Source organism: Tasmannia lanceolata, unplaced genomic scaffold, assembly GCF_043159265.1.
Source record: "Tasmannia lanceolata isolate RefF3 unplaced genomic scaffold, GAP_Taslan_0.1 ptg000007l, whole genome shotgun sequence".
Taxonomy (NCBI): domain Eukaryota; kingdom Viridiplantae; phylum Streptophyta; class Magnoliopsida; order Canellales; family Winteraceae; genus Tasmannia; species Tasmannia lanceolata.
In genome coordinates, this window is record NW_027518684.1 from 588,687 (window position 1) to 615,466 (window position 26,780).

Sequence of the window (26,780 nt, forward strand, 5' to 3'; positions counted from 1 at the left end):
GAAGGGAAGGAAACGACGTACCATGTAGGGTTTCCTTCAAATGCGAGGTTTGATACGTGCTTCACCTTCGTCGAGATCGCTGGAGGAGAGGACGAAAAATAAACAGAGACGTGAGGAGAGAAGAGGGAAGAGAGACGAGGGAAAACTGAAATGTTTTTTTAATTTTCTAAGTCAAGTCACTCTGTTTCTGCCAGAGGGGCATTATCGTCATTCAAATTTTCGTAAACCGGGTTTTGACCCCTTCTGTAATTTTCAACAAACACTTGACCCCTCTGATATTATGTGATTTATTTGTCCCCCCTTTGTCAAATTTCCTTTTTTTTTTAACCCGGAATTTTTCTAGGAACCCAGGGCGGCACCTTAATATATAGTTAGTTAGCTGCATCGGGAATTGATTGGTCGGCACGTAATCGATAGAAATGCACTCTCCCTGTGGGCCCCTCTTATTAATTCATGGGGACTGCTCCATGGTTGCCTCAAACTCAGCATGGGTGCCCTAACACTTACTGCTCATCTGATCACAGTTCTGGTGCTTGTTTCTTGATAAGAGAAATAATTTTTATATCAGCGCATATGAACAATAACCACAGATTCAATCCGGCCACTAATCATTACAATTAAATACAACAATTAACTCTGAGGGCTTAATAAAAGGGAAGTGATACTTACGCCCATTTGGATCACCAGGACACCCTGAGCCAGTTGTACGTAGCAATCAAGCCCACTGGATTCTTCTGACGTAAAGTACATTAGCTCCCCTTTAATCAATTATACAATGCGACTGGGTGTCCCTAATAGTAAAAAGGGGCGTAAATATCACTTCCCTTAATAAAATTGTTATTAGCAGGAAAAGAGGAGTTGACCCCCACAAAGACAACATTTGCCCGTGGTTTAGAGGCAACTTGAGGAGCAAAAATTTTCTACATTTTGGAAATGTTTGGAAAGGAAAAATGTATCTAAATATTTCTACATTTTTAACACATGAAAACGATTAACATGAGCCAAACCTATTCAATTTTTACTTAGAGAGACCTTCAATTTATGATAACTATATCCCTCTAAATTAAGCATAATCATACCATGTCCCTCTAAATGGTGGAAAGGAAAAAAAAATCCCAAGAAAAAATTATCTCTTCAGAAATATTTTTCTTGCAATCCAAACAGGGCATTAGTATTATTATTTAGGGTTTTTTTTTTTTGCAAAAGAAATCTTCTACTTTGATTTATTTGCAAAAGAATCCTCAAGTTTGAGTGAATTTTGCAAATCAGGTCATGCGATCAATTTGTGACCAAAATACCCATGGTAGGAGCCACATTGATCGCAAGGTAATCTTTGTCTTTTGTGCGAGATCGTCGGACCTACAAAATGGTGGGAGCCACCCTATCAAAAAATATCATTGAGCATCATGGGTATTTTGGTCTTTTTACTCTACGTTCAAATTGTCAAACTAGAAGTCTGTTTTTGCAAATAAAGCGAAGAAGAGGATTTCTTTTTGTGTCCTTCCAGTGAAATTTATTATTTAAGGGTGTTCGTTTACTTCAAGGAAGTGAACTGCAATAGTCCTGTTTTACAAAGGGGAGTGATAAATCGACTCCCCATGTCTCTTTCTCTCTCCTCTGGGTTAGAGAGAGAAAGAGGAGAGAGATAGACACATGGGGAGTCGATTTATCATTTTGGGGGGTCGATTTATCACTGCCCTTTACCAAAAAAAAAAAAAAAAGAGGGACGAATACGTCCAGGAAAGAAGGAACCATGACTCCCACGAATTAAACATAAGAGATGCTTTCTATATAACAGCTTCTTTGTGAGTACTGATGAGATGAGTTTTTCTTATTACATCCATAAATGCATAGATCATAGATAGTCATCCACTAGTCTTTGTTTACTAAGGGAACGTGTAGAAGCGTTTCCCATATTTGTCAAATACTCCATAGCTTTTCTGCCATGCATTCCCACGCTTGTAATTCTCGTCATACATGCTGTGAATGTAAGTCTCAAGACGTCTCGGCCATTTCGGAGTCCCTCTTTGCACATGCTTAACCAAATTCGAGTTGTATTTCATAGCATTCACGATCGAAGCATCCAATCCTCCACTGCGAGGCCATCCAGTGGCCGCCACAATAATCTTCACATCGCGGACGTTCATCGCTTCCATGGCATAATAGAATCCATCCACAATGGTGTCAAACACAAAGTTATATTCATACTCGCCATCCGTCATGAGAGGTTCAGTGGCGGTGAACACGTAATGGGAGAGGTCGGGATGTTGGCCACTGTTAACACGCACAGAGTGAGGGAAGACGTTAACGAAGAGCGGGCTTTCATTGGTGTCAAGGAATTCAAGGATGGGCATTAGGTTGTCCTGGATGTCTTCATTGAAGGAGCAGAAGGAGGGTGGACTGGTGGGATCGTAGGCTTCGAGATCGGATATACCTGTTAAAAGTGTAAATGATTAAATAACACCAACTCTAAAAGAAAGTATAACCTTTTAGAGTAATTGATTGTTTCACATGGTACAGAGATACGTCCTCCCAACAAGTCTTTGATATTAAATCCATGTGTACGCCCAAACCAAACAAACAATAAATAAATAAATAGGGGCCACAGGTGAGGGGGAGTGTGAAAATATAAATGATTAAATAACATCAACTCAAAGCTAAAGCTTTTGGACTAATTGGTTGTTTCACAATACCGACGGTCGTGGAGACTTTGATCTTATCCATGGTGGTGGATTTTGCTTGGATTGCGTCGTGTATGTTCTTCATTGCGGGAAGCAAGTGATCCGAGTCTCTAGTGGATAGTGCCTCGTTACCAACACAAATGTATTGGAATTTGATGGTTGGCCAATAGTCATGTATGTATCTCTTAACCCACGAATTTGCAGTTGTAGGATTGGTGGCGAGTGATCGGAGTTCGAAGTTTGCAATGGAGATGGTGACTTTGATTTCGGTATTGGAGAGGTGGTCAAGAACTTCAAAATTGGGCTTGGGAAGCCACATTCTGGAGATGTTGTCCTGCTCGTAGTGTTTGATGGTTTGCGAGACCGGTGGTAAGTTGTTCCCATCTCTTCCATAGATGAATCCCACCATAGAGCCTGGAACATAAATGGATATTTATTTCACGAAACATTTATCTAAATATGGAAAATGATATGGAGACCTAGAGTAGGACCTAGATGGCATGTGTTAAAGAAAAATTTACTTTTTGATGATTTTCCTAAACGTAAGGGATTGCTCAGGTCACTAATGATATTGTGGCGTGAAACAATTTGTTCGATAAATCATAAGTGCCCCTTTAGAAAACAAATAGAAGGGGTGTATATGCAGTATTTTCTTACGGGAAAAAAAGGAAAACTAAAAAGTGGTGAAATGATGGGAAAAAAAAATCTTCAGACATGAATTTTATACGACCGTACTCATCAGCCATGAAATTTTTTTCATGGAATATTTTTTTAATCAAGATAGGTGTGATCAGATGGTGATCCTGAGATGTGCTCCAATGGCTATTGCTTGATCAAGTGTGATCTGGAGCGTACGATCATGTGGTAACACTCGGTGTTTGATCGGGTGCAATATGAATTGTTAGATCGTGACCGGTCACGTAATAGCGATCAAAGGCCGATTGAATGTGATCCAATAGGACCAAGACATAGATTGACAATGATCAGGATCTAATAGTTATTGGGAGAGATGGACAAGGAGAGAATTGGAAGGGCAATAGTAGGGAAAGGGTGCGAAGTGGATGAAAAAGAGTAAAGAAAAACTCTACTAGAGCAGAGCTTTATTTTTCATATTTTTCAGTGACTTGGCACCATCTCCTCACTCTTAGCCTAACATTTCCTGAATAAAATGTCATGGCTGCCAAGACAAGATTAGCTACCAGCTTTATGAGATGAGACTTAAATATCCCATGAGAGAGAGAGAGAGAGAGAGAGAGAGAGACCAACAGGTAGATGTGCCATTGGAAGAGCCGAGAAACTCTCTCTGCTAGTGCTTTAAACACTCACTAAAATACAAGATACCTGGACATCGCACCTTCTTAAATAGAGGAAAGAGGGTTGTATATTCCTCTCCACCCTCCTCTCAAATGCCAATGCGGTTGATAAAGAGAAGATGCGATGCCTCTGCGCTTTTAATTACAATATTCCTTCTTCTTTCCATGTATTCGGATAGATGAGAATCTTATTATTTGTGCATACACCGTCAAAGCATCTATTGACCTTCTTTTGTTAGCCTTTGTTTTTTTTTTCTACACATAATAGTTTCTTTGGCTTTTCTATCCCGGAAGCCAAATGTGTACTCACGAATTGCTTAGAATAATAAAAGCCTTTTTTACTTACCAATCTACATCTCATTAAGAGAGACACTTTTCAACCATATTTCATGGGCATACAGTCTAACTCTTAAGAAGATTTGCAAAATATACAAGAAATAAATACACAGTTAATGATTTTATGTGGCCTCCGTGGCTTTGCCAATGATATGGGACCTCAGCAACTCAACTGGGCCTATTTCCAATTTGCCCACTATCAAGGACATCATCTTCCTAATATCTTCTGGCCAGACAGAGGAGTGGCTTCAGCTAATATTCAACAACCCCTGGTGATTTGGTATTTGCACCCCCCCATTTTTTCAAAAGAGAAAAAATCTCTCCTTGCCTGTTACAATTCCCAAACAGTCAACAGTCAATATGAGAAGAGGGATGCGGCTATCATCTCTCATAGGATCACATATATACCAGTAAATTATTTTTGTTCTAATTTTGTTCCTAAATTTTATACTTTCATATATTTGTAGCATTTTTTTCCAGCTTTTTTTTTCCTATATAAACCCAAAAATAACAAAAATAAAATAAAATACCCTGAGATACAAATAAGATATATGCGTTCATAAACAACTATTATTTCCAGTATATAGGGATTATGTGATAGTTTTATCAGAGGGAAATGAAAACTTCACCTTTGGATCATCCATCGGAAGCTTTTAATTTCCGAGCCCTTTTATTAGACTGAGGGGGTGACGGAGGCGCTTCTGAAAATCTTCCAGGAGCCTTAAAAAACAGAGGAAAGAAATAATAATAATATATGCGCCCATATAAACGAAATCAAAGCAATAACAGACACAGAGAAGCAGGCGAATCAGATGTTATACCTTTCGTTTTTGTTCCCTTTTGCCAACTTTTTCACCTGAAATTTTAGTGGGAGACAAGAATTTAATAATATCAAGAGTCCATGCTAAGCAGAGAGAGTCAAAGAACATATGGAGCTGATAATACCTCCAAAGGCAACGGAGTCAGGGATAAATGGTCGATCTTGATCTCCACGGAGTGACCGCTGTTTACATATACAGAACAAACCTTCGGATGTAAGTGCCCATTATAGGAACAAATCTTCGGATGTGTTTTAAATTCCCACTATAGAACAGAAATCAGAATAGCCACATGGGTGCAAAACATCTTGGTTTTCATATGCCCTCTCACTATGACCCCATGTAAATGCATGGACACCGAACAGGTAATTTTTTTAATTTTTTTTTTAAAGATACCAAACAGGCAAAGTGTACATAACTGATCACTTGATGAGGCAAATTGTAGGTAAGCCTGATCATCCAGTGCAAACGAAACAGAATGAAACAGGGCTCAATAGACCGAAACATAATGATTTTTTACCAAAATGTTCAACCATGTTCTGTTATACAGTTTTGGTCGCTAGGATGGTATGTTTCGTCCGTTTTGGATGAAAGGGAATGAAATTGACATCTATTGTCAAGATGCACTTCTTGAATGATAATATTTTGTTACACAAATAACAAAAATAATTGCATTCATATACCTTAGGAGTGCCCGGTGTTTCAACGTATGCGCTGTCACGGTGAGCCGAAGCTTCTGCCTCCTTGTACTGCATCTGTTTAAGTGATATGTAGATTTCAAGGATCATGCAATTGGCAAGAAAATAACAAATCATATATAAAAGCAGAAACACAGCCATTTCCTATCAGTCATGATAGTTATGCTTCCATTTATCGAGACACATACATGGTAAACATATCTATATTCGTGTCACGGAAAATAGCCTGCAGTGCTTGCGAGGTGCTTGAACTCCTTAATCTATGTAATTTTACATATAAGAATGCCATTATTGCTTTCTCTTATTTTCCCCAAAAAAAGTATTAGTTAATTGATCTTTACTTTATTTTGTAGCAGTAAAGAACCACCTGATCGTATTTAAGTACCCAAAAAAGCCGCACTCAAACTCAGTAAAATTAGGGAAAAGAGTAGAAAATGTAGGGTAAGAGCAATCCCCAGACAGAAAGCACGAGCTTACACTTTGCACACCAAGTCCAAAATGTCACCTTTACTATTAAACACATATAAGAGTAACGAGAGAATCTGATTAATCCAAATGTGTGGCTTACCAAGGTATATCACTCCACATGAATTAAAACGACCCCAAGTACACTTATAGCATTAGAAGCCAAGCCATATAAAATACAGTAATCTACCCGCATAGTGAATCTAATAACGCCATATAAAATCTATAGAAAAAACAGATTTGAGAGCAAGAAACATCTTAAAAAAGATAACGTGGAAAATATCAGATGACAAATAGCAATAGGTACAAAAGAATAAACCTGTTTCTGGAGGTTAAGTAGAGTAAGTATTTCCTTTCGTAATTCGAGATGTTCAGCACAAACTGCTTTGGTTGGAACCTTTGGTTTTATGTGAACCTGAAATGTAATAATAACTGATATGTCAAAAGAAGCAAACTGAATGCAAAAATAAGTTTGCTGAAGATGGCACTGCGTAGAATTTAACACTGGAGATAAAAATAATAATGCTGCTATGGAAGTAGAAATGAAGTATTTAGTATTCAAAATGAACTTCTGTTACGACGACTAAACTAGTACAGAAAGAGATCAGACCATAAAAAGAAAAAATCACTCTTTCTCCCCACAAGACAGATAAAAAGGAAACACAACTTCAAAATAACTTCATTCTGTCTTCAGCCGAAAGTGGACATTCATCAAAAGCCCAACCCAGAGAATGGAAAAGGCAGCTGGGACTAGAAGAATTAATGTCACATTCCCTAAACTAAACATCACATATCTATACAAAAAAAAGTACGCGGTTTTGGAAGGAAAACGAAACATACCCCAAGACTTTGTAGAGTCTGGTCAACCCTTTTTATTGTCCGAAGCCCGGCAGATGAGCTAGCAGCCTGCACCATTTGCTCAAGAGCAGTTGTTCTCAAGTATACCCGGAGCTGAAAATTTTCGCATCAGAGGCACAAAAGAATTCATGCTCATTAACTGAAAATATTAGTACAGTGCTTCTGAAAATAAACATCTACACGCAGAATATTTCAAGAGAAGATGCATATTTCATCAGATTAGAAGCAACTTAATTCATATGATAAGTATTTCCAAGTATATACTGGAGTTTGAGCAGAAAAAAATATTAAGGTTGCAGATAAATCCAGAGAAAACAACAAACATATGACTATGCACACTAGATTCTAATAAAAGAAACAATAAAGAAAGCTGCATTTTTACTAGGTAAAAACTCAAGAGAGCTTCAGGTTTGTTTACGGCATGGGTGGAGAGAGATATGCTATGCCTCGAGGAATGAGCCCACAAATATTCCAGATTGGTGTCCGCCGGCTCACGGAATCTTAAAACTAAAATTTTGATGGATCAAGTATGGGAAATCCAAGCCCAGCTGGGATTGGAGGACTGCTGCGCGATAAGGAAGGGAGAGTAATTTGGGCATTCAGTTGCCCGATCGAGATGGCAGTAGGGGTGCAACTTGGGTCGGGCTAGACCTGAACCCGACGGGTTGAACCCGATTTTTTCTCGGGTCAGGTTAGGGTTGAGCTTAGGGCAACCCAACCCGACACAAAAACCCGAACATTTTATTGCCTTTCAGTGTTTAAAAGATAAATAGGAAGGCAAAGTTCAGAACCCAAGACAACGTGGCACACTTTCCAAGTTTTATGCAATAGTTTATTCCCTTCCATTGATTAGTTTTTTTCCTTTTGAGTGAGACAACCGGTATTTTCCTCTGTCGCATTAATTAGGCACTCCTTTTTGTCAGGTGTTATAATGACTTTCTGTATTCGCTGTGACCATACCAAGGAACTGATGTCTAAAACCCTAACCCTAGCTACGTTTCATATTTTCTTCTTGGTGGAAAATACATGGCTATCACACAACCCCAGTAATGGCGCGGTTTATACCTACATCTTGGTTCTTGAAGGTTTTATGTATTGATAGGAGCAATGACGCAATTTATACCTTTGCATCTTGATTCTTGAAGGTTTTGAGTATTCATAGGAGCAGGCAAGTTGGGTAAGCTTTCATTCATTGCCCGTTGTTCTTTTGTTCTGAGGCTTTCCTGGGGATGATTTCATTCTTCTATCTGTCTCACCCGAAGTCTGCAACAATGGCATGCTAATTGCCAATCCTAGTTTCATGTTTTTGTTTCTCACCCATAGATTCGATGTGACCATACCAGGGGACTCATGTCTAAAACCCTAACCCTAGCTACGTTTCATATTTTCTTCTGGGTGGAAAATACATAGCTATCACACAACCCCAGCAATGACGCGATTTATACCTACATCTTGGTTCTAGAAGGTTTTATGTATTCATAGGAGCAATGGCAAAATTTATACCTTTGCATCTTGATTCTTGAAGGTTTTGAGTATTCATAGGAGCAGGAAAGTTGGGTAAGCTTTCATTCATTGCCCATTTTTCTTCTGTTCTAAGGCTTCCTGGGGATGATTTCATTCTTCTATCTGTCTCACCCAAAGTCCACAACAATGGCGTGCTAATTGCCAATCCTAGTTTCCTGTTTCGGTTTGTCTCACCCATAAGAACAGCAAGAACGACACCTTTTTTTTCTATTTCTGATTTTTTTTCTGCAATTCGGGTCAGGTCGGGTCGGGTTAGGGTTGGCCAAATGGTTCCTCAGGTTGCCCTCAACCCGATCTGACCTGAGTTGCGCCCATAGATTGCAGATGCTAATGAACTAGTCATAAAAGGGGACTCTCTCAACGTCATTAGATGGTTGAGGGGCTCACATCCTCCTCCATGGAGATTCGCAGCTCTATTTGATGAGATTCAAGATAGATTGGGGTTCAGCATCAGTTTCTTTCACCCATGTTAGGCGGTCAACGAATGAAGAGGCGGACAAGCTGGCGAGATAGGGAGCTTCTAGGGAGAGTTTTGAGCTATTTGATTTTCTCCCTCCCTAGCTTCTTATATTTATACTGTTATGCATAGTTGTTTCTATTGTAGGGACCTTTTCGGTCTCTTCTTTTTTAATGAAATCGTTTACCATTCAAAAAAAAAAAAAAGGCTGCATTTTTCTTCAAAATGTTAATTCCGTTTAAGCTTTTTTTTTTAATGGCGAATCATATATTAAAAGAGAAAAGCAATAACCCAAATACCAAGAGGGTCTAACGGCGCATTACTAAAGGAACAAAAGAAGAAACATAAAGACATATACCACAAAAGCAGATCTATCTTCAACTATCCCCACTCAAGGTCATAAGTGATCTGATAAGAGCATGTACTCTACCAAATCCTGATCGTGCTAAAGAATCAACATTTGAGTTAGCCAAACGCCATACATGTCTCATTTCCGTATTGAGTCCCTCCAAAGAATCCCGAATCACATCTATGGCATCCGTCCACCGCCAAGGGAAGCTCGTCCCATTTCTCACCCATCTAACTACGTTGCATGAATCTTCCCAAATGATCATGAGTTGTAACTTATCCCTTTTCGCAAGGTAAACCCCATTAACGAGCTATGTAGCCTATGCCTCTATAGCATGCTTCCTTCCAATTAAGTCCAAAAAAGGACAAAACACCTCACTGTTCGCATTTCTTAGCAGCCCCCCCCCCCCCCCCCCTATGACTACGGGTGGGTTTCCAAAACTCGAGCAATCAAAGTTCAGTTTCAACCTCCCAGGAGGAGGTAGGGTCCATCTGTGCTCAGGGCCCTCCTAGTGTATTGATCTCATTCGAATCCCCTCCCACAACCTATGGAAGAATGTCACTGAAACTCCACTAAATATGGGGAGGGCCAATGCCCACTAAATAACTGCCGGTCCAATGCGCAATGAAGGACTGCCAAGAAGATTTGTCATAGTGTAACTATGCACCCATTTAGCGATGCCTTTGAATACACTCTTGTTCCTTTCTTTCCAAATGAACTAAGGGGGGCACCAGGAATAGGCTCCACAAGGTCCTGCCTCTAGAGGGCCAAGGCGCAAAATTCCACCACGTCTCAATATGATTAGCGATGTGACCAGGGAGAACCCACCCGACTCCAAATATATCAAAGACAAAACACCACGTCATACAAGCAAACCAGCAATGAAGGAGGGGCCAATCCCCAGGTTCAGTGTCAGAAAGATAGAGCGCAAAGAGGTTGGGCCAATAGCTCAATGGTTAGGCATTGTTTCTCGACCTTGAGGTCTCAAGTTCGATCCCAACTTACCTACCTAAAAAAAAGACGGAGTGCAACCGTTAACTATAATCTTCCATCGATTACGTAGGCGATCTTATTTGGGCACGCAAACCAGCAGAATGCATTAACCTCCAATGGAGCTCTAATTTCACAAACAAATCGGGCATGCAAGGGATTATTTCTGGTGTTAAACAGTAAAAATGCCTAACAAGGTCCACGTCCAAACTGTTTTATCCTTTCCCATACTTTTTATGTAATTGAGTTTATTCTAGTTAGAAAGGATGTGGCATCTTCCAACTCCAGTTCACAGAAATTCCTCTTAAATCTAAAATTTCAATCCACTATCGTTCTCTCTACTAAACAATTCAATCACAAGTATATCTCTGCTAAACGATTCAACCACTCTTTTATCCTTTCCCGCACATATCAATCTACTGCATTGTTCTCTCTGCTAAACGATTCAATGTATCGTTCTCTCTGTATCGTTCTCTCTGCTAAACAATTCAACCACGAGTATATTGTTTGCGTAACCGAAGCTTTTTTTATATCTTTTTGTTTATCTTTCTGTTGGGTTTTGTAGGGTTTATTGCTTTTTGTAAGGGCTGTTTTAAGCCTATGTTGGTCTTGCTTTGTTGTCGTTTTAGGGACATCTTGTCCCCTTGGATGTATCTTTTTTCAAATGGAATGAAACTTGTTACCTTTCAAAAAAAAAATCTTGGTGGGCAACCACATTGAATAACGTTGAGAGTCCTCCTTGAGTGGCCTATCTCCACATCGGTTATCCTGCAAAGTTCTGATCATCTCCTCATCTCCTACCTTGAATCTTATCCATGGTTTTAAATTTCGGTTTCAGCTAAAATTTCGGACTTATCCGAAACCGAAATTTTAGGTGAAATCCTAAAATTTCGGGCGAAATTCCATACGGCTAACAAAATGCCGTTTTTTTGGGAAGAAATTTCGCCCGAAATTTCAGTAATTTCATTTGAAATACTTTAATGGAATAAAATAATATTATTTTATTACGAATTTCCTGAAATTTCGAATGAAATTTGGTAAATTTCGGGAATTTTGGTTTCGGTACGTTTCTGTTTCGGTCCTCACTGAAATCCAAAATTTCGGATTTCGGTCGAAAATTAAAACCATGATCTTATCCCCTTTTGAAAAAGAGTCACAAATTTCAAGATGTCTCACCAAACGGTAGTCGTGTAAGGTCTATGACATCAAGAGGAGTCTAATTTCTAGGATTGGCATCGTATTTCGTATTAATTATCCTTTTCCATAAGAGATCTCTATCCTCACCAAATTTCCATAGCCATTTCTCGAGTCATGCATTGTTTGTTGCTTTTAAACTTCTTATCCCAAGGCCTCCCTCTCTGCAAGGCCTACACACCATCTCCTAACTAACCAAATAATATTTTTTTACTTTCTTCCTTCAAAAAAAATAACATTGCAGTTATCCGATTCTATCGATTACTGAAATCGAAAAATGAAGGTCGATGTAAAATAGAGGGCGCTACCCAGAACATCTTTAATAAAAGTAATTCTCCTGCTAAAGAAAGTTATTTTATCCAAGAGGAAAGCCTCCTCCAATCCCTTTAAGATTATGAGAAGAGAAGATGAAACCAATGTTACCTGGTTCGTTCCAGTACACGGTACAGGAACAGGGTACATGATGGTAGCCGGGTACGCGGTACGATGAGGGTAGGCTAAGTTGGTTCTCTATTTGGGGTCGTGGGTCGATTTGGAGCACTAATCTGGTCTCTCTCTCTCTCTCTCTCTCTCTCTCTCTCTCTCTCTCTCTCTCTCTCGTTTAATGTTATGCCAAGAGATGCTAAAGCATTGTTAGGCCTTATCTTAAATATGACGGTCAAGCTTAAATTCAATGGTCAAGCATATCAACCGGTGGTTGTTAACAGTTTTTGGGAAAGGTAATCACATTTGACAATTGTATAAAAAAGAGATTAAAACTTGTAGTTCAGATATCAATTTTTGGGAAAAGTAATAACATTCGGCAACAGTTTAAAAAAGACGTTAAAACTTGTAGTTTTGATATCAGCAGGCTTGTGGTCGGATTTTTTGTTTAGGGGTTTTAAGTGGGGACCCATGCCTTCCAATATATCCCTTTCCCTCCTCTCATGCCATTTACAACTCCCACCCCTCCGGCGCGCGCAAAAGCAAGAAAGCAGGGAATGAGGTTTTATAATATTGTACATGTATTGTATTTCGACCGGCAATCTTTAGTGGAAGTTCCTGTCAGAACAACATACGTTTCAGGTTAGTCTCTTTACCTATTCTATATTTCTTCTTTTTTTACCTTTTCTCGGCCTCCAATTTGCTATGCTTAGATTGAAGCTGGGAAGGAGAGTTTTTTTGCTCTCTTTCCCCCTTTTTCCTTCTCTCTATGCATCGTTCCCCTTCCTGCGGGTCGCCCGAGTTGCCATTTTTGGCGATCAGGGTCACAAACGACCCATGTTTGGGGTCGGCAACCCGAGATCGCGGGTAGGCGATCCTGGTAACTTCGGATGAAACATTTTTTTTGAATGATGAAGAAATGAAACATGTTACTATGACAAGATCAATAGAAAAAATAAGAACATCTTTCTATCTTAAACAATCAAAAGCAATCATCAGAATCCGGGCGAAGCTAGGAATTTACACTTTTTTTTTGGGGGGGGGAGGGAACTAATTTACACTTGCCTGCATTGGTCATTGTGGGGTGGGGGAGGGGGGGGCATGGCCACTAAATGCAATATAAAAGAGATTTTGCGAGTCATTGTGGGGGCCATGGCCCCCCTCATGCTATATGTGCCTCCGCCCCTAGTATCCGCCGTCAGGTATTGTGACAATAAGAAAGAGAAGTCTCTTTAAAGAATGGGCTACTTTGATTGAAGATAGAATTACCTACGTTTTTTTATCATTTCCAAGTAGTACTAAGTTCACAGGAAGAAACAGCTTCACAGTAAATCATTGATCCTATTTTACACAGAATATAGTGGTTTTAAATGCACTTTCACCAATGATTATGTATGAGAACTTTAATAGAAGAGTATGTGTAATGAAGCGTCCAAACCCAGAGACTCAACTCAACTAAGCCTTTGTCCCAAACTAGTTGGGGTCGGTTAATGAATCCTTTATAAAATTTGGAACCCAGGGACACCAAAAAAAAATTGGAATGCACACATCTAACCTATGACTTAGAACACCAGATGATAGTAACCAGCTTCTTGTTGGAAGTTTACATAGGTTAAAGAAATAACAGGGAAATAAAGGAAGCTGATGGAGAACTATGAAGCAACGAAAATATTAAGGCATACATTCATATCTCATGGTCGTAAATTGGTATATACTAGCCAAAATAATAATAATAATAATAATAATAATAATAATCATCTGAATCATGAAAAGTAGACGTAGAAAAGCTACTAGATGATGAAAAATTCACTGCAGAAGCATGGAATAGAACTGAGAATTTACAATCAGTATCCAATAAGAACGGTGCAGTACTGGAAGTTTTGGTTACGAAATGAAACAGATGATGGAAATTGTTCAAGGTCAAACCTTGGCAAAATACAATGTAATCAAAGATCAAGATTAAAATCAGCCTAAATGGCTGAAAAAAGTTCCAGCACTACTCATGCAGGTCAAGAAAAAGAAATGTAATGCATCAAGAATTGATAAAAGCTTCCAAATAAAAGAATAGAAAGAGATGAATGCATTTCAATAGTTAAGGGAATGAAAGTTCAAATAGGAAACACCGAAGTACTAGACCCACCATGCGAAGTGAAGCTGGAATAGTGGTAATATCTGTTGTAGATGCTGGAGGTGCAACAGCTGCGGAGGGAGGCTGAGAATTGGAAGATGGTGATACAGGTTCAACAGGAATTGTGGCTTTTTCAGTACCTTCCGAAACAATATTTGAGTTCACTGGAAACTCGGCTTCTTCAGCACCCTGCAGAAATGACAAAATTATTGGAAGCAGCTACTGTCTCATAGTCTTCAGAAAGCAATAACATCATCCATTACAATGTTTAAATGAGGCGTCTACTTGTCCCGTCATATTTTTCCAGATACTTAAACATAATACCATTACAAGATACAATCAGAAAAAATTCCAGCTAAAAGTTGTACAAAAAGTACAATTCAAAAACCAGGTTGGGCTCTCTTAAGTAGATCACTATGAAATCCCAGTAGTCTGCCTAGATGTCGCATAATGGTGAAAAAGAAAAGACACAAGAACAGAACCCCATCTCAGAAACATAAAAGATTTAATGCTCAAAATATGATTGACTCACACACATGCGCGCACACATAAGCATCATGCACAAGTTCTCTGTCACCTTTAGGACAGTTGTATAAACTAACTGATCATTTTCCTAGTGGCAAAAAAGAATCCAGTGAATGACCGCACTTAAGTTAATATAGAGAACCTTAACTAACAAAATTAGTGCACATGCACGTGGTTGTGCACTTGTGTGTCCTGAAGATAAAAAAGAAATACATTGATCAGAGAACAAGGCCTCCTGACTTTGTAGAGAGCCTTCTTTATACCTTCCCTTCGATCTCATTTGCGGCAAAATTGACCATGCAAGTGCTTATTATGTTAAAATTAGACACGTGTAAAGACTCAAAAGTGTTATTGTGCATTCTCTCACCAGAAGATCGAAACACATTTTATCAAGACTAAATTATCTCAACATAGTAAAAGAACTTCAGATTTGATTTCTTGAGCAAATATTGGTATTGCAAATCATAGTGTCAAAGTATGTAGTTTGTGAACAATGTAGCTTGTGCGCAACTCATAGTTTGATTCAGTTTACCTCTGGATTGCCAATAATATTTGCTCAGACAAAGTTAGGATGGACACAATAATTCTGCATCTGTCAACAGGATGACATAACAGTTTCATTTACAAGTGGCTTCAGATTGGAATCAGAGTTAATTTATCACAGCCAAGTTATGTTCCATCAGAATCTATCCATAAGTAGAGGATGAAGTACAAATGGCATTTCAAAATTTCTGTGCACCCATCCAAGTCATGTCCCATCAGAAGCTATTCGTAAATAGAGGATGAACTACAAAAAAGAACTTCAAATATTTGTGCACCCACGATGGACATGCCCTCTAAAGGGTGAAACGTTGCTGACTTGGGCAGTAAAAACTAGTTAGGTGAAGACACAGAGATGGTGAAATGATAACGAGTTACAAAATTCAAGAATCTTCGCCAAACCATTTAGAGTGATCATGACAAAGGCCAGCAGGCAGTATCAGAGACTCAATCTTTCTGATCCCCCTTCCGACTGAAGAAGAAACGAGTAGGTATGATAGTGATGGATCGGCCATTGGGTAATCACACCAATCGCCATTTTCTAGTAGTTGACGTGAATCGTGATGTTCACTTGCTAATCCTTTCCGCTGGATCGGAGAATTGTATGGGACCAAGTGGAGAGAGCACCAGAATCACCCACTGGCGGGTTAGTTGATTTTCACATGCATTCCGGTGAGGGGAAAAAAAAGATGTGCGCAAAAGGGAGAGCGGTCCATCTGCTAGAATGGGTAGTAGTAGGATCTTGGAAGCAAGGCTCACATCCGAACAGGTCTTGAGTGCCTTACAACTGACTTCCTTATCATGGTTACATTTATTGTAGAATTATAATGTTAAAGACTATTTTAGTTGTTGTGGTGTTATTTTAGTTATTTTTGTGTTATTTCTTAGAAGATTGTAAATTTCCAACTATTTTACTTGTTAAGAGGTACTAACCGAATTCTGATGTTTCCCAAAATTTATTTTCAAGTCATCTTCTTCAATATGGTAAATGGCATTTTTATCAACAAGTACACCTCTTATCTTTTCTTTTTCTTTTCTTTTTTTTTAAATAGCAGCAAAATAACAAGGACTGCATCACGCGAAGGTTCTTTACCCCTGCATGCACACACAAACACATACACACACAGTTACAAACTTAATCCATGCAAGGATCTGGTAGCGAAAACAGGCAAAGTAGATCATTAGTCTAGCAGCTTTGGTTGTCCAATTTGGGAAAAGTTGGAGGCAAGTATTAAGCAGGTCTAAGTAAATAAAATAGGGAAGAAAAAATATGATGAATACGAAAAAAAAAATTGGTATAATGGAAGAAGAAAATCTAAAAAACGAAAAAAAAAAAAAAAAGAGAGATGAAAATTGACTCAGGCTAGGACCAGGTAAATGGTGTCAGTTTATATCAATCTGAGTTCAAGTAAACACATATCCTGATTGCTCACTTGGGTGATCTGAGTAAACTCAGGTGATGCCCAAGTCACATTGCAAGTTTCCAATGACAGCATATGCATACGAACACACGAACTTATCCTCACAAACATGACCAACAGCTAGTAATGAAATAGATACATAATAAGATAGCCATTCAGCACTCTTACCTTGCTAATCATGCGTGACTCAGCTATTCGCTTTGCTTCAGCAAGAATCTAAAAGCAAAAACATAAAAGCAATTACTTAAGAAAAACAACAAATTAGATGTCCACACTATAGAAAATAAAACAAAACCAGCACTACATTGATAAGCATGTCAAAGAGATTGCCCATCATTTTTCATGCATATGAATTTAAATATGCAAACAGAAGATTTGTACTTCAGCATCTTTTCGATCTTGCTGTTTCGTTTGACAGAAAACTGTAGACAATGCTCGTTTGCGTTCCACCTCCTGGGAAACATTGTAAGGTTCCTACATAAAGAAAACAGAACTATGAATCAAAATGCTAAACATCAGTAACATATACTAAGCCTCATATTTCAGAGGCTGAGAATATTTAACGAGAAGGAAAAAAATATGTATGAAAACAAGGTGTCATGGAAGGATATCCAGTTAATGACAGAAATCTCAAAACAAGAACTTGGCTTCACCTTAACAAGTGGGTGTCCAGAAACCTCGCCAGAAGATGGAGCTCTAGCAACCACAAGCGCTCGAGATACTGCAAGTGGACAAGAATAACTAGAAATGGGATTCCCATATTGTAAAACAGTACTTCCCACATAAAACTATCATAACGAGCACAAAACTAGAGAAAGAACTAAAAGTCCCACAAATTGCTTCTGCCAACACATTCATAAACTTAAAAGTCCAACGTTACCCCATACACCCACCGAGAGAGAGAGAGAGAGAGACAGAGAGACAGAGAGGGAGAGAGGGAGACTATGCCATGCTTATAACATGAATATAGCCAGCAGAGAACCAAAAAGAGCGTCGTAGCAAACCATGAGCAAGGGAGCTACGTATTCATATCAAGTCAAGTTTGCTTATACAAAAGGTCAGTAAAAACCTACATCCAAACATATTTACACCTAGCAAGGACCACTCCATCATCCTATCTATGTTTGAGTCATGCATGCAAACATTTAAATCTGGAAGTGTGCTCGTGTGCCAACAGCAAACAGAAAACACTAAAGAAAGCCTGAGAATAACAGCTTGTTTCTTGCTTCCCTTTGAAACACCCTCACATTATGTAAGGACCATGTATTGGGAATACATCAAATAAAGTAACCCTAGCAAACAAACCAAGCAGCCCAGCAACCCTAGGATAGATGGTGCATGTAATTATGAAAGGGTAAAATCGTCAAATATTCGTAAAATGTCACTGCTTTTTAGAAGATCACTAGAAATAAAATATAATGGTGTCTCTAAATTTTTTCATAAATTTAAGTTTTTTTTTTTAATATAATTTCCATTCGAAAAGCGTAAGTGTACATGAACAGGACGTTATGTCTCTACAAGTCTACAACAAACTACAAAAAACACCAGAAATACATCAATCAATAGGAAACGACTGCTTGTAATCAGAACAGAATGATCAATAATGTCTACATCGTCATTTGCCACTCTCAATTGATGGTGCAAGGATGTCTTGATCAAATTGCATAAATACACAATCTTGAGGATGATTGAAGCTAGTTGCCATGGTCCCTCAAATACACCATTTGTCCATGAAATAAGATTACTAGAATCACCTTCAACCATGCACATACTGTCAAAGCTCATTAAATATATGCAATCCTTTCGTAATGCGCTCGCTTCCGCTTCGTTCGCATTTACTACTCCACAAGACACAGAAACATTTGAGGATTTCACTGCCATATTTCCTAAAGATGCCCCAAATGCCAACTGGTCCAGTATCACCTTTGGGGACCCCATCAAAATTGAGTTTGACAGTGCTAACCAGAGGTGCAATCCAACGTTGTAATTGATGCAGGGAACATCGAGCAACACAGAATAGAGATCACACAAGCATACACTAAATCATCTTGTGGGGGTTTGAAAAACCCACACCACAGTTTTGGAGAAATACTCCAATACAACATGTGAAAGGAGCCAAGCTCCTTCACCCACGTGAAAGAGCCAAGGCTCTCTTCACACTTCACAGAGAATGTTCCAAAAATCAACTTTACTCAAATCTAAATCTTTCTTTCCTCATGTTATTACATTATATAGATGGCCAAAACCTAAAAATAGAAACCCTAAATGCTTACTTACCTAAACAATTAATCTAAATCTTCCATCTAAAGCAACTAAAATGAACCTATGATAGAAATCCCGTAATACACATGTACCATATCCGCAAATCGTCCATTACCTCATCAAATCACGTCCAAATCACGTGATCTTGGGCCCGTTAGATAGGTAGTCAAAAAACCTTTCTAATTATACCAAAATCAAGCCAAAAGAACAAGATTTGATACTTAAAAATTAGAGTATAAATAAAATGACAAAAGTAGAAGAAAAAGGATAAAAGGCCGGTCCGCGCCGCATGTTCTCCATCATTCGACCCCACTAGAAGAAAACTCGACCTCGAGTTTATGCCATTATCTTCCAAATCAAATTATTTCTCAATAAAGGCATTACAACAACGACGTTTCAACAACCTTCCCTTCTTCCTTCATATTCTCATCTTTTTGTGATCCCTTACATGACACTTAGCCATGAAAATGGCTCTCGAAGGCACTCTCAAATCCATGGTATCCCACTCGTGGTTGCATTCTTCAAGTAGTGCTAACTTGTGCGTGAAAGTCTCCACTTCTTGCTGGAGTTCTTTGTTCTCCGTGGCTAGATCAGGCTGGCCAACTTTCGGTGTAGGTAGCAACTTCTTCATCACGTAGTGCATGTGTCAACTGTCAAGGATACCCTGTGCTCTGATACCAACTGATGCAGGGAGCATCGAGTGGCAACACAAAATGGAGATCACACAAGCATGCACTGAATCATCTAGTGGGGGTTTGAAAAACCCATACCACGGTTTTGGAGAAAAACACCAATATAACGCGTGAAAGGAGCCAAGCTCCATCACCTACGTGAAAGAGCCAAGGCTCTCCTCTCTTCACAGAGAATGTTCCAAAATTTAACTTCAAAATCTAAATCTTTCTTTCCTCTTGCCATTACATTATATAGATGGCCAAGACACAAAAATAGAAACCCTAAATGCTTACGGCAATGTCTTGAATATTTGCTAGAAAAGATGGGTTTTGGATCTAAATGGAGAGGGTGGATTAGATGTTGTGTTTCATCGGCCTGTTTCTCTATCCTCATTAACGGATCTCCTAAAGGATTCTTCAAATCCTCTAGGGGACTTCGTCATGGTGACCCTCTCCCCCCCTTCCTGTTTGTCATAGTTGCAGAGTCGTTGAGTCGTCTGATGGAAAAAGGTAGAGCGAGGGGCCTGATTGATGGTTTCAAGATTGGCCAGAATGGGGTAGAAGCGTCTCATCTCCAGTTTGCTAACGATACGCTGTTGTTTTGCCCACCCCATTATTGCAAGGTCTTGAATCTAAAAAGCAATTTTGAGATGCTATGAAATGATTACAGGACAAAGATCAAATTTTCAAAAATCAAGAATGTATGCGATAAATGTTGAAGAAACAATGGCAGATGAGTTGGCCGGCATAATGGGGGGGCCTCTTGACAGGTTCCCTTCCTCATATCTGGGTCTTCCCTTGGGATCTGGGAGACCAAAAAAATCCTCTTGGATCCCATAGTGGAGAGAATTGAGAAGAGGCTAGACACATGGAAAAGAAATCTGGTTCGATACGTCAGTTTTGGCAAACATCCCCATTTACCACTTATCGTTGTTCAAATGCCCTATTAGCATTGTCAATCACATAGAAGCCATCCAAAGGAGATTCCTGTGGGGAGGATCTAGTGGAAAGAAGGGTATTCCCCTAGTGGCATGGGAGGATGTTTGCAAGCCCATAAAGAGTGAGGGTTTGGGTTTATCAGGAAAATTAAGGAAGTTAATGACTCTCTTCTAGGGAAGTGGTTATGGAGGTTTGGGGAGGAGCAATCACAGCTTTGGGCTAAGGTAATTATAAGTAAGTATGGGGCTCTCCCGGGGTTTTGGGAACCTAATGACATTTATGGTAAAAAGCCCCTTACAGTTTGGCGAGATATCATGCACTTGAAACACAGCTTTAACGAGGGAATCTGGTTTAGAGTATACTCGGGGGACAGAATTGGTTTCTGGTACTCTTCATAGTGTGCATCCCCTCCTTTGAAGGATCTGTTTCCTGCTATGTTTTTAGTTGTTGCTGATAAGGTGGCCTTGGTGAAATATTGTTTTGAGAGAAGGGGAAACATGGTTATCTGGAAACCCGGATTTAGGAGAAATTTCTTTGATAGAGAACTCCATGTGGTGGCCAGATTGCTAGAGATGCTAGAAGGTTGCTTTATCTGTTGATCTGGTGAGGACAAGCGGGTTTGGATCTGGGACTCTACTGGGGTATGGATCTGGGACTCTACTGGGGTATTTACTGTCAAATCTTTTTACAATCAAATGGTATCTGGCTCTGTTTCCCCGATTGAAGCAAAAGTGTAGAAGATTCAAGCTCCTCCAAGGGTTTGCATATTAGTTGGGCTGCTATCCGGGATAGGATTCAAACGGTGGACTTCCTCGGAAAGCGAAATATGATTATCGTGGATCATTGTGCATTGTGTTTAGCGGCAGGGGAGTCCGTTGGCCACATTTTCATCCATTGCAGAGTAGCTAGGGAAGTGTGGAGTGGTATACTCACCAGGTTTGGGATATATTGGGTATTTCCCTCTAAGCTCTCTGAGTTGTTTGAAAGTTGGTCGTTGATCCCTTGGAAGAAGAAAGGGAAAGTTCTTTGGTCTTTATGTCTTTTAGCTACCTTATGGGTCCTATGGAAGGAAAGGAATGTTAGAGTTTTTGATGGAGTCTCCAAATCGCCCTATTTCCTTTTCATTCGAGTTAGGCGAGAAGCCTTCCTTTATTTCGTTTTGTCTCAGCATATGACCTTTGGGAAGGATGGAGGGTAATCTGTCTTAGCAAGGAACAAAGAGGTACTATTGTTCAAGTTTGGCAGCCCCCTTCAAATGGGATGTGGAAATTGAACTTGATGGATATAGCATGGGGAATCCAAGTCCAGGTGGTATTTGGGGGGGGACCAAAGGGGAGTTGTTTTATGGGAGTTTTCAGGGCCAATAGGAGTGGTTGATGCCAGTGAGGCAGAAGTCAAAGCGGTTCATCAAGGAATTATGCGGCTGGAAAAGGAAGTTCTTAATCGAGTGATTGGGGGGGGAGGGGACTCCTTAAATACAATTAGGTGGCTAAGAGGCTCTATTGTTCCTCCATGGCGGTTTGCTCATTACTTTGATGAAATCCCTGATAAAATTGAAGGTTCCTCAATAACTTTCAATCATGTCAAGAGATCGGCTAACGGTGTAGCAGATGGTTTGGCTAGAGATGGAGTAGATAGGCAAGCTTTGGAGTGGTTTGTTTTTTGCCTCTTAATTTGGTAATCTATATTGTACTTGTTCTTTTTCTTGGCTTATCTCTTATATTGTATTCTTCTGGGTTGACTGTCTTGGTCGCCTTTTCTCTTTAATAAAATTTTGCTGCCATTCAAAAAAAAAAAAACCCCTAAATACTAAAATACATAAGCAATTAATCTCAATCTTCCATCTAAAGCAACAAAATAAACCTAAAATAGAAATCCAGTAATAGACCTCTAAAATATCCGTAAATCGTCCATAACTTCATCCAATTATGTCAAAAAATCATCCATAACTTCATCCAACCATTCTGTCTTTAATAAAAAAATAGCAATGATTTGTGGACATGGACATGAGTGTCGCACGTCGACACGGACAGAGAGTGTCAGACACAGCAAACCCCCAAAATTTAGAAACGGAGACACGGCTACCATAGAAAAAATATAATCACAATTTGTGTGCATGGATTTGTGTCGAGTTTCGACACGAATACAAGGTGTCTGACACTGCAACCCCTAAAAATCTAGAAATGGTGACAAGGCCATACAAGTACATATATATAAAATTGCTGCTTACTATCATAATTTGCAACAATATAAATACGATATCCATTTAACAAACTAATCAATCATAGGATTAATCAAATGAGAAGGTAATTATGTCAGAATCAGCAATCCTGGGAGGGCGGGGAATGTATACCAATCTCATTTGTTCTTTAACCATTCTCAATCTTTTGGTTAATGTTGTCTATGAATAACTAAATTAAAGAGATTCCTTTATCTTTTGTATAATATAATTAAAGGATGTTTCCTTAATTTATGTTCTTTATATTCAACAATCAATCAGATTGAGACTGAGCATACTTCTAGGTGCCTAAAGTGAAGTGTTGTATGGTCTATCTCAATCTTTTGGGTATTGTTGTCTACGAATACCTAAATTAAAGAGTTTCTTTATATCCCTCTGTATTGTTTTTTCTTTATAACACAAAATTCTATTTCACTCTGCATTTGGGAGCAAAAGACCCGCTTTCCTTACCTTTATTCTCTTTCCTTCAGTTTAAAATCCAACTCAGGAATAACCGAATAAGCTTAGCCGTAAAAAGAGTTTAAAATAAATTTTGCTAAAGTTTTCCCACATCCACCAATTCAAGTCAAGAGACCGGGTTTTCCCGGGCATGAGGCGTGCCTAATACCTTCCTCTCATGTAACTATATCCCTTACTCAAATTTTTTACAAGACCAAGTCGAAAACAGAGTTAATCAGGGGCCTAGGCCCCAAATTAGATGCCAACTTTGGTCACTGCCTTCCTCATGAAATTCGGATTCTTATCCCAAATTCACTAGAAATGCAGATCATAGGTCCTAGGCCCTAACCTAGGTGATGACTCTAACAAACTCTCTTTTCCCGTAAAAATTCATATATTCATCCCAAATTCACAGGAAATGCAGACACAAACACACCCCTAACCAAAAGGATACAAGAAAACAATAATAAAATACACACCCGAGTGTGGTAGTGAGAACTCCAGGAGGAATCACCCCGACGACCATCAGGAGAACCCCCGCCCGGATTTCCCGGACGGACCCACACCAAGCAGGTAACAAAATTCCAATAGAAGCTCATGCATGGATTGCTATCTGCATACCGAACAGCCTTTTGCATTTAGGCCATTTTATGTCTGTTTGAACCAACAAATTAAATAAAGTATACTGGAAGATTGAAGAATAGGGTCATACAAAATGGTAAGAGATCAAATATAGATCAGTCGGACAACTTTAAGCTAGCTTTTGGGTATGTGAATAGAACAAATAGCATATTTGTTTCATGGTATTTTCGAGGATCTAATGCAACCACTATTTGAATAATATCAATTGATTATAACAAAGATCCGTAATATGTGGAAGAGGATATTATTGTTCAAAAAAATATGTGGAAGAGGATATTAAATTCATAAATAAGAATATGAGTGAACAAACGAAATCCTGGGTTCCAAACATTAAAAGAATTACAGATCTGGAATGACTAAATTAATTGAAAACCCAAAAAAATAGCCCATGAAATTAACAACAGAAAGTACTATAATGATAGAAGGGATCTTGGTAAGAATAGAACAGGCAATAGTGCAAGATAATCAAACACGGAAACATAAACAATACCGGCATAATAACGACTCTTCAATTCCTCCACGGTTCGGGAGGCTGGGAACCTGTCAGCAATCACTATGAAGCGAAGATCAAATTGTTCGCACAAATCAAATAATCGGTCTGTCTCTTCCTTTGTCCACATCTAAATATAAACACAAAAAAAAAAAGTATTCGGTCATGATACTAAGTCATGAAATGATGATTCCAAAAATTTTAAAACACACACACACAAAATGATGCAGCTTCAACGTGATAGTAGAAACTAAGCAACTTGCAGATAGGGACACCAAAAGTAAGAAGCAATATAAATGTGCCCCAGAAATACTAAAATAGTTGATAATGTTGCAGTAAAGAGAAATTTTGAGTGCCACCATGAAAAAATAAACAAAAAAATTGCAGTTCAGGTAACATTAATGAAAACATTGATCTTTAGCTTCATCTATTGGTTGTGAACATATGAAAGAAACATTTTTATTAGGCAAAAATAAATGGCTTACTATGACTGGTTGTGAAAATATGAAGAAACATTTTTATTAGGCAAAAAGAAACAGCACTGATTTCCATCATTAGAATTTGTGCATCGTATAAGGCTTGTTGGTGATCATTCTTTTCCTTTTCACATCAGACAAAAATGTGTTCCCATGAAACACAGAAGACTATCTCATACTCTAATGAGTAACTAATTGTCATCAAAGTGGCTGGAGTTTAAAATCAACATTAAGATGTGGCATTATTCTTGGCATAATAAGGTTCTATTTGTTTTCCATTTTCGCAAAGGTTATTTATGACCCAGAAGGCTCAGGTATGAGGCAATGAAAACGCAAGAATAAGTGATAAGCAACAGGAATTGAATAATAAGCCATGATGTAACATTTGCAAAATATGACTCATAAAGTGCCATTAAAAAAAAACAGACTCATAAAGCTAACTAGGGCAATATAAAAGCTTTAGATTTCCATTATATATTAAAAATCGCAGCCAAAAATTACACTAATCAATAAATAGTGGCATAGAGAAAATCAAAGATGTAAATTCAATTTGTACCTACAGGATCTGTCAAATGCTTTTCATATTCTTCATCCGTGTATTTGATGATGTCAACAGACTGCGCCCATATCATATTAAAGAGTACGTATCACTTTCTCAATGAAAAAGAGAATCCACAATAGCTAAACAACTACAAGTAATTGAACTCAAGAAAATATTAAAAACATGAGATAAAAGTGCATAGTAAGATGAGAACAAGTGTCCTCAGCCCTCAAACATACTTTGTTATACTTGGCAAAAGAGTAGTCACCCGTGGGAGGAACGCCATTTACAACTCTGGCCTGGAGATTGAGAAATTCAAAACAGCATAAGAAACATAATTGAATGTGTGGCAGTTGGAAATTTCGAAAGCTTAGTCTAATCATATTAAGGTGTGGAAACATACCCAATGATAAAGTTGCAAATTATCAGTTCGAGCAGAGGAAGTAAAGGGAAGCCATTGCCAGGAGATCTGCATCAACAATCTCAAATTTGTAACTAAACAACGACTAAAATATTGATACGCAAATTTCCATCTTTTTCAGAAAGACAAACAACACTCCAAACCCTAATTTCAAAATTTTGAACTGACCTTACCTCAAATTTGTAACTACGCAAATTGCCATCTTTTTTCAGAAAGTAAAACCACACTCCAAACCCTAATTTTTAAAATTTGAAATGACCTAACCTCAAATTTGTAACTACACAGCAACTAAAGTATTGATACTGCATGATGATAAGCAAATTTCCATCTTTTGCAGAAAGAAAAAGCACGCTCCAAACCCTAATTTCCAAAAATTGAACCGACCTAACCCTAGATCCAAAAGAGTAAAAGAAAAAAGAAAAAACAGTAGAATCTCGACGAATACAAAAAAACTATATATATATATATATATATATATATATATATATATATATATAACAATGTGAAGAAGATCTTGCCTTTTGTTTATCAGAAGGAGGCCTCCGTTTCAGGTGAGAAATATCGAGGGAAGGCATGAGAGGAGGCAAACCGCCTGTGAGGGCGTAAACCTAGTTTTCCAAAAAAGAATCAAATGAGAAACCCTAGGATTCAAAAAAGGAAGAAAGAATTAAAGAGTGAGAGAAACCTCTCGAGAAACGCCATCTGGTTTTCTCTGAGAATCCTTGTGAGAACGAGGTTTCTTCTCCTGAGCAGGAGGGAAAACGCTCTTGGGAAGGCCCAGAATGTCCTTCGCATCCATGGCTAGGGTTTTGCTTTTCCTTTTTTCCTCTTGATCGCTAGTTTGATCGGAGCTAAAGGTAAGGTCGCGTCTGAGACACTGTTATATGTTTCTAAACGGATTGACGTAAATGACTAAGACACCCTAGATCTAAATTCAGAAA

At 38.6% G+C, this 26,780-nt stretch overlaps 1 protein-coding gene and 1 pseudogene across 1 annotated transcript; both read right to left on the minus strand.

The window, feature by feature from the left end:
- Positions 1–1,767: 1,767 nt before the first annotated feature.
- LOC143881323 (myb-like transcription factor family protein) lies at positions 1,768–26,780 on the minus strand. Its single transcript, XM_077384331.1, has 19 exons — positions 26,525–26,780; positions 26,358–26,447; positions 25,822–25,887; positions 25,658–25,717; positions 25,438–25,494; positions 24,402–24,531; positions 17,374–17,441; positions 17,102–17,194; positions 16,889–16,936; positions 14,247–14,423; positions 7,152–7,262; positions 6,631–6,726; positions 5,832–5,903; positions 5,276–5,333; positions 5,152–5,186; positions 4,960–5,050; positions 3,944–4,658; positions 2,694–3,095; positions 1,768–2,434 (listed from the first exon to the last, which is right to left on the minus strand). The coding sequence occupies exons 1-16, from the start codon at positions 26,636–26,638 to the stop codon at positions 4,967–4,969; spliced, it is 1,359 nt and encodes a 452-aa protein (XP_077240446.1). The 5' UTR covers positions 26,639–26,780; the 3' UTR covers positions 1,768–2,434; positions 2,694–3,095; positions 3,944–4,658; positions 4,960–4,966.
- Positions 1,887–3,090, minus strand: LOC143881236 (glucan endo-1,3-beta-glucosidase pseudogene; annotated as a pseudogene).